We start from the raw sequence: 8,278 nt of genomic DNA on the forward strand, positions 1-8,278 counted from the left end.
AAGATCTCTATGTATGTCCGTTGATCTAATGTACCATGGAATCTTAAACAGTTTTCTTAAGGCCAGGTTTTGAGCTATCTGTAATTGCTTTAAGGTGGTATTTGAGGCTTTGCTATATGTAACACATCCGTACAGAAGTGCAGGTCTAATTACTTGCGTATAAAGTAACTTTCTGTTTTTAAAGTTGAAGTGATAATTATTAAATAGCGGCTTTAATAAATGTAGAATCTTAGAGCAGCTATTCCGTTTGTATTTCAAATGTTTAAGCCAATTGAACCGTTTGTCAAAAGTGACCCCCAGATATTTTATGTTATCCTCCCACCGTATCTCCGTGTCGCAAACGCTCACTCTTGGAGGATGCTGTCTTCTTTTTCGAGTTATAAATATAGCCTTGGTTTTGTCATTATTAATTTTAATCTTCCATTTTTGGAAGTATTCCACCATAAGGTCTATATTTCCCTGTAACGTGTTGCTTACATTTAAGGCATCCCGATCCGAGTAGATCAAGCATGTGTCGTCTGCGTAAAGCGCCATTGATGTGGGACTTAAGGTGGGGATGTCTGCCGTGTATACATTAAACAATGTGGAAGACAAAGGCGACCCTTGAGGTACACCTGCTACAATTGATCGGGCGGACGAAAGAGTGCTATTTGTATATTGTATATATGTTATATGTATATTTTATAAGTATATTGAAACAAAACACTTAGCCTGTTTACTTAATTTTAATGAATACTATTACTTTTCCACCAATATATTGAAAACAACATACAGATTTTTTTATTATTTTACGATTCAAGGGCATCCTGATCTGACCCCATACTCTTATTTTCCAGTATTTATTTTGATTAACAGGTCAATTTTGACAAAAATCGTTAAAAGTCTTGCGTAAGAACTTTGTAAGAGATACCGTTAACAGCTACTAATCACTACCGCAAGCAAGTAAACAATTGAATTTTAATACAAATGTAATGGAAAGCCGCAAGATGTATGTTCCATTATTACTATTATTTATATAGAGGTTTTTTCGAACAGTAGTGAACTACAACAACAAAAATTTCTTTTATATTATTTTAATTAATTGTATTTTTGGATGACCATACAGCAATTTCGAGTATTGCCAAATACCCATCATCAATGGTCTTGAAAATAATTCTTGTATTTAATTATTCGTAACTAATTTTTCTTTTTTTGAGACTTGCAGTAATCGAACTCGGGTCCTGCCAAATGTGACAATAAATAATTATAATAAATATACCCAATTTATCTATATACCCAATTTATTTCGCCATAAAAGAAATAATAGCAGCAATTGCAGTGGCAAAAAAAAATTAATTATTTTTCAAATTACAGTAAATAAATATAAATAAATAAATAAATAGATAAATAAACCAATGTGAAATATATATAAATATATATAAATGTTGAATATTGAATTTTGAATATATAAAAAATTAATATACTATATTGTACATATATAATATATATACTTTCAATTTTTTTTAATTACAGTATGGTATATCAATACATTTACGGTTGCGTAGTATTAAAATGAAATTGAAAAAAATTGTTCAGTTTTTACAAATTTTAATTAATTAATTCCTAATTTTTTTTATTCTCATTTTTATGTGTCTGTTTGTATCTAAAAAAAGCATTCAAAATGCAATCAGATCGATCATTTGAAATAGTAAACTGTCCGTTGCAAATAAAGTATTATAAATTTGAAACAGTGTTACATATTCCGTACAACACTATGTTATTTCTAGTTCGGATAGTGTAATATATAGAGATTAAATTCAATCCACAATTAAATAAAATATTTTTTTTAGAAATAGAAAATCTTTTAGTCCTACAATTCTTAAGTAACTCCATACAGATATATGAATACTTGCGAATGTGAAATATTTTTTTACTATATTATAATAAAAATATATGCATATAAATTATAAAATTGCTAACTGTAATAACGTTCTGTTTTGTTTTTCATTATATTAATTAATATATTCTGCATTCTTCCCCTCTTACACAGCTAAAATGGTATCTACCGAAGCTCTGTTCCTAATTACTGCTGCCATTGGCTTAATTTATTTTTGGATCAAACACAATTATAGTTATTGGCAACGCAAGGGCATTCCGTACTTAAAACCAATCCCCATTATTGGTAACACTAAACCTATGCTAACATTAAAAACGAGTATTGGTCTCAATATATCAAATATCTATAATGATAAATCAATGAGCAATGAAGCAGTAGTGGGAATATACAGTTTCCATAAACCCGGATTAGTTATACGAGATATTGAATTAATAAAATCAATTTTAATCAAGGACTTCAATAAATTTTCAAACCGTACATTAGCAATTGATCCACATGGTGATCCATTAGGATCGAATAATTTATTTTTCGTTAGAAATCCAGAATGGAAAGAAACCAGAACAAAACTATCACCAGTTTTTACAAGTGGTAAAATAAAACAGATGTATCCACTCATGCTTGATGTAAGTATTAAACTTTTGCAATATTGAACTTAATAAACATATAACGATTTTTAATTTATTTTTCAAAAAGATTGCAACAGAATTGGAAAACCATTTGACATCTTATAAGAAAACCAATAATTCCTTTATAACTGAAGTAAAGGAAATTTGTGCTCTCTTCACTACAGATGTCATAGCTTCTATAGCATTTGGTTTACGTACCAACAGTCTCAAAAATCCAAATGCCGAATTTCGTCAATATGGACGTATAATGATGCAATTCGGTTTGCTCCGTGCATTCCAGACATTCATCAGTATGTATTTGCCTAAATTGGTTAGATTATTCCGTGCGAAAATGTTCCCTGAAGACTTTTCAAAGTTCTTACATAAAACTTTTAATTATGTAATATCGGAACGTGAAAGCAGTGGAACCATTCGTAATGATCTTATTGATATTTTGGTATCCTGGAAAAAAGAAATTCCCGATGCAAAAAGCCGATATAGAGCTAATGAAAATGAATTCCTAGTGGCTCAAGCTGCTGTATTTTTAACTGCAGGGTTTGAGACATCATCTTCAACAATGGCTTTTACACTTTATGAATTGTCGAAAAAACCAGAACTACAAAAACGTTTACGAACAGAAATTTGCAACGCATTCTTGGCTGAAAACGGAAAAATATCTTATGAAAATATTCAAAATCTTCAGTATTTGGGAATGGTTGTTGATGAGGTTTTGCGTATGTATCCAGTATTACCATTTTTGGATCGTGAATATAGTAAAACTAAAGACGAGTCAGATTATACACTTCAACCACACTACAATTATGCTATTCCAAATGGTATGCCAGTATATATTCCAGTATATGCAATACAACGTGATCCAAAAGTATTTCAAATATTATTATCATATTATAAAGTTTTTGATTTCATATTATTTTAATTTTAGTATTGGTCAAATCCTGATGTTTTTGATCCAGAACGGTTTTCACCAGAAAACAAAAAGAATCATACTCCTATGACATATTTTCCATTTGGAAATGGACCACATAATTGTATAGGGAGTCGCTTGGGATTACTTCAAACAAAACTTGGCTTGGTACACTTCTTAAAAAATCATTTCGTTGAACCCTGCGATCAAACACCATCTGAAATGGAATTCGATCCTAAAGCTTTTGTACTACAATGTGTTAAAGGTATATACTTAAACATTGTAAATGATCACATGTACGATGTAAAAGTATCGGCAAAATCATAAAAAAATACAAAATTAAGGAAAGTTCAAAGAGAAATGTATATGGAAAGGAGAGAAAGTAATATTTGTATGAAATATTTATTTTACCGTCTTGAGGAGGTGAAGATAGGAAATGAAGTATTGATTTACACCTTATACACTGAAAGCTTGTTTTGTTTTAATTGTTATCATAATTGTTATAATTGGGTCATATGGTGTCTTTGTAAGAACATAATTGAGAAAAGAATAAACATTTTTCAAATAAAGATTAATGAATTAAAATTTTCTTTTATTTTACTGGGTCTGTATTGCAAGTATATATGAACTAGGATTATAATAGTCTCTTGTCAGTTTATATACATATATGAAATAAGAATAAGAATAAGTATGGTACATTGATAATTTCTGAAATATCGAACCTTGTTTGAGCATAGGACATAAATATATGAGATATTAAGTGGAAACATATTTTATAGTTTTTACTTTTTATTAAAGGTATAAAATAACTAATTAATCTCCCCGTCTAAAATTCAGTTAAATCTTCTGAAAGTTAGCTGAAAATCTATTCTTTCACAAACCTTATACTATATTTTATAGTAATTAAAGATGCTTTTAGGAATATCGTATTTATTATCCTTTTAGGCAGTTGCTTAAGTTATGAACTTAAACCTTTAAAAGATAGTACATGCAGAGATATCAGACTAAATGAAGAAAACGTAAACACTTCATATAAATTTAAAACTCTAAAACTCTAATTATAATCACTGTAATTGGAATATACAAATATGAATTAAATGATACGATTATAAAATATTAGTGACCTGTAATTTAATACCGATAACCATAATTATATTTTATGTTGCAAGAAAGCTGACTCTAGAGTAGTATTAAAAACTATGAATCAGGATACTGTGAACCATGTGGTATAAAACTATTAAAAATGTCTAAGTAACTTCAGCTCAACATAAAGAAAAAGATAATTTTAATAACAGAATCGTATAACATCAAACAGTATTCTTAAATATTAAATTTATTGTTAAAATTTATAAAAGAATTTTTTTTATATCATTATAATCTAAAATGTTCATAAGGATAATGTTTATTGAATTTAGATAATGACTAAACGAAAAATAGAAATCAGCACATTTATCTTATATATATAATTCTTCTGTAGGTGTGTTGACAGTGAACTCCTCCTAAACGGCTGAACCGATTTTGATGAAATTTTTTGTGTGTGTTCAAGTGGATTCAAGAAAGGTTTAGATTCACAATTTGACCCACCGGATAATGTCTTTTTAATTAATTTTTTATTTTTTGGTATCCATATACATTTATATTAGAAATTTAAAATTTATTCACGCTTACTTTGATTTCTTTAAAAAGTTTAAAATCTCTAAAACTCAGCTGGAAAATTAATTGCAAAGGGAAACAAAGTTCGCCGGGTCAGCTAGTTATAATATATATATGATTAATATATCTGATATCTTTTATATATCACTTACTAATGTTTTCAAATACTGAATAAATAAACATATAAACTGTCATTTATTAATGTCAAAATAAACAACATATGGGTCATTTTTTTACAAATCGGACACCCTTTTTACCTCATGATTTCCGATTTCGCTGAAATTTTTTTTATGAGATCCTTTCATAAAATAAGAAGACCCGTATCTCGTGAAAAAATTTTGTAATTTTTTTCCTAGGAAATATGGACTCATGGGATTTTGCGAAATGGCATTGTAGACATATTTTTAAATGGCTCTATCTCAGGCTCTGTTAATGGTAGATTCTTAAAATTTGCTACGTTTTGAAGATGATTAATTGAACTTTTAAGAAATAGTATAAACAATTAAGATTGTTTATATTTAAGTACAAATATTAATCGTTGAATTTAAAAAAAAATAATTTCATAATTTTTTAAAACATGTCTCCAGAATTTTTATATTTTATATTTTATTAAAATTTAGCTTTAAATTTTACTAAGAAATAAAAATGTTCTGAATGGCATTATTTTTTGAAATTTAAAAAATTTATTTTTCTCCCGCAAAACACATCAAGTACATGCGTACTGTACTTCCATTGAATTATTAAAGAATATACTACAAATATTCTTATATAATATTTTTAATTAGTAATAAAATTCTACATAAAACCTAAAAATATCAGGACGATATTGCCTTAGAAGTACATTTAAAAAATTAATTTATCCTTCATATCACACTAAACACATACACATGATTTTTGAGTAAAAAAAAGAGTAATATGTCATACAAATTTTTCTTCTTTAGTTTTGATATAGGTTAACAAATATATTTTACTTAAAAAATAAATATTTCCAGTGTGATACTGCTTTTAGAAGTAATTAAAAAAAATTAATTTATCAGACGTCCTACACATAACTCATACGCACTGTAATACCATTAAATCAATTTTCGAAGAAAAACGACACAAAAATATTTCCTTTTTATTAATGAATTGAATTTATCATTAAATTTTATATAAATATACAACTTATTAGGACGTTGTTATTCTTAGAAGTATTTTTATTAAACAAATTAGTTTTACATCATCTTTATTTTTAAATTACGAATTTGAAATTTTTAATATTCCTTCCGGTGACTCTAACGATAGCGATGAAGAAGATGACTGCAGGAAAAATTTAATGGCACAGCAGATAGAACTATTAGCGAAATCGGAGATCGTGAAGTCATTTTTTTGCCAAAATACATCTAGTTTGTAAAAGGACGACCCATATGCAGAACTTCATATCTGTAAGTTCATGTTTTTCAATATAAACGAGCCTCTGCTATTTACATTAGCTGTTCACTTGAATTCAGAATCAAAATTAACAAATTTATCAAGAAAAATACTTTGCAATAGCTAAGAAGAATCTTATTAAATATCAACAGGAAATCATTTCTGTACAGATCAAATATAACAACCCTTACCATATTATGTATAACGACATGATCGCCTTTTATGGAACTTAAAATAAACATCTCTAAAATATTTTTTTGTAAAAATAGATTGTAAAAATAGATTAGTATGTTCTTAGTGGGTAAGTACTAAGGATTTGTAAGTGTTTTTTTCATTAAGTAGTACTCTCAAAAATCACAATGTCGGAGATCCAAATTAACAATATAGTAATAATTATTTTTTATAGTAAACACAAAAACCACAATATAGAGAAATATATCCTTCATAGATATAAAGACACATAGAAAATATTAAGATGAAAATAAAAATACAAAATTAGACAATCAAAATTCGCTTTTTTCTTAAGCAGTAGCGATATTGAAATATAATATCACTGAAATATAGATTTTGAGATTGGCATACTGAAGGGCGTGCGTCTAAACGTTATGTCTGATAACTTCGTTATTTTTCAATAGATTTGTTTGAAATTTAAAATGTAAATATATTAAATATTTATAAAGTAATAAATGTTATGTTCTTAACTATTGGTTTTTTTGTTGATATATATAATACTATGTTTATTGAAAGTCATATATGCATAATTTTTTAGTGATTTCTGGGACATGAAATAGATATGAAATATAGAGCGCGAAGGACGATTTTTTTTTTAATAGAAAAACTCAAATATGTTTTTGGGTATCGTAAATAGAAATAAGAAAAACCATAAAAATGTCTGATGTTTTGCACATTTTCACTCATAAAATTTTACTGTTAATTAAAACTGAAAATCTATCTTAAGCTTTAAAAAACAATTAAATTAATAATTTTTTAATAAGTAGTAAGAAAGTTCTAAGGGTATAAACTGGCCCAATTTTTGCGAAATCTTGATTTCTTCAAAATTTCATAAAATTACAAAGAACTTAAAAACTAATGGGCGGATCGTAGTTTTGTTATATTTTTATATTTGTAACAAATACACATGAACATATATAAATATACATAAATGTAAATGTACAATGTCTGAATGCAGTAGTGTGACTAGATGCTAACCAACTACATAAACTTATAACACTCTCCAGCCATTAAGTCAACCAAACTTGTGTTAGCTTGATAACATAGTCTCAGACGTAAGATCACTAGTACTTAGACTAGTATTTTAACACTACACTGAAATAAATATTCAATATTAGAGCGAAAAATTTGCTGATTCTGTTGCTCGTTCCGAGCAACGAACCGATAAACTCGGTTAATGCATTCTCACTTTTGCTGATAAAAGTTGATATTATTCAAATAATAGGCACATTTTAATCGAATTCAACTTGCGATGATATTCGTTTTTGTTTGGTTTTCAGGCATGACTTGCAGAACCTCAACCGAGTTTGTTATAAATTCGAGGCATAGTATTATGAGGTTTAGTATGCGAAAGTAATTTGGCGTGCGCCATTCTTCGGGACATAATAGATGCTACTAAAAAGTTATACTAAAAAAAATATCGAAACAAAAGTTTGTTGTTATAAACAAAATATTGGTAAAACCGAAAATAAATATAAACAAAAACTTATAACAGCTGATCGATGTTACTTTAAATTTAAATAAAATTATATGACAAACTAAACAAATCAAAAAATATTTAAAAATACATTATTTGTA

At 27.5% G+C, this 8,278-nt stretch overlaps 1 protein-coding gene across 1 annotated transcript; it reads left to right on the forward strand.

Moving 5' to 3' along the window:
- Positions 1 to 2,034: 2,034 nt before the first annotated feature.
- On the forward strand, positions 2,035 to 3,926 carry LOC119689111 (cytochrome P450 6g1-like). Its single transcript, XM_038103853.1, has 3 exons — positions 2,035 to 2,499; positions 2,570 to 3,364; positions 3,425 to 3,926. The coding sequence occupies exons 1-3, from the start codon at positions 2,035 to 2,037 to the stop codon at positions 3,731 to 3,733; spliced, it is 1,569 nt and encodes a 522-aa protein (XP_037959781.1). The 3' UTR covers positions 3,734 to 3,926.
- Positions 3,927 to 8,278: the final 4,352 nt, after the last annotated feature.

Source organism: Teleopsis dalmanni, chromosome X, assembly GCF_002237135.1.
Source record: "Teleopsis dalmanni isolate 2A chromosome X, ASM223713v2, whole genome shotgun sequence".
NCBI classification, from domain to species: Eukaryota; Metazoa; Arthropoda; class Insecta; order Diptera; family Diopsidae; genus Teleopsis; species Teleopsis dalmanni.

Excerpts from the sequence above, each read along its gene's own strand:
- LOC119689111 (XM_038103853.1), top strand. The coding sequence starts at position 2,035 with ATGGTATCTACCGAAGCTCTGTTCCTAATTACTGCTGCCATTGGCTTA. Across the intron at positions 2,500-2,569 it reads TGTATCCACTCATGCTTGAT|ATTGCAACAGAATTGGAAAA; the intron begins GTAAGTATTAAA and ends TTTTTCAAAAAG. Across the intron at positions 3,365-3,424 it reads CAATACAACGTGATCCAAAA|TATTGGTCAAATCCTGATGT; the intron begins GTATTTCAAATA and ends TTTTAATTTTAG.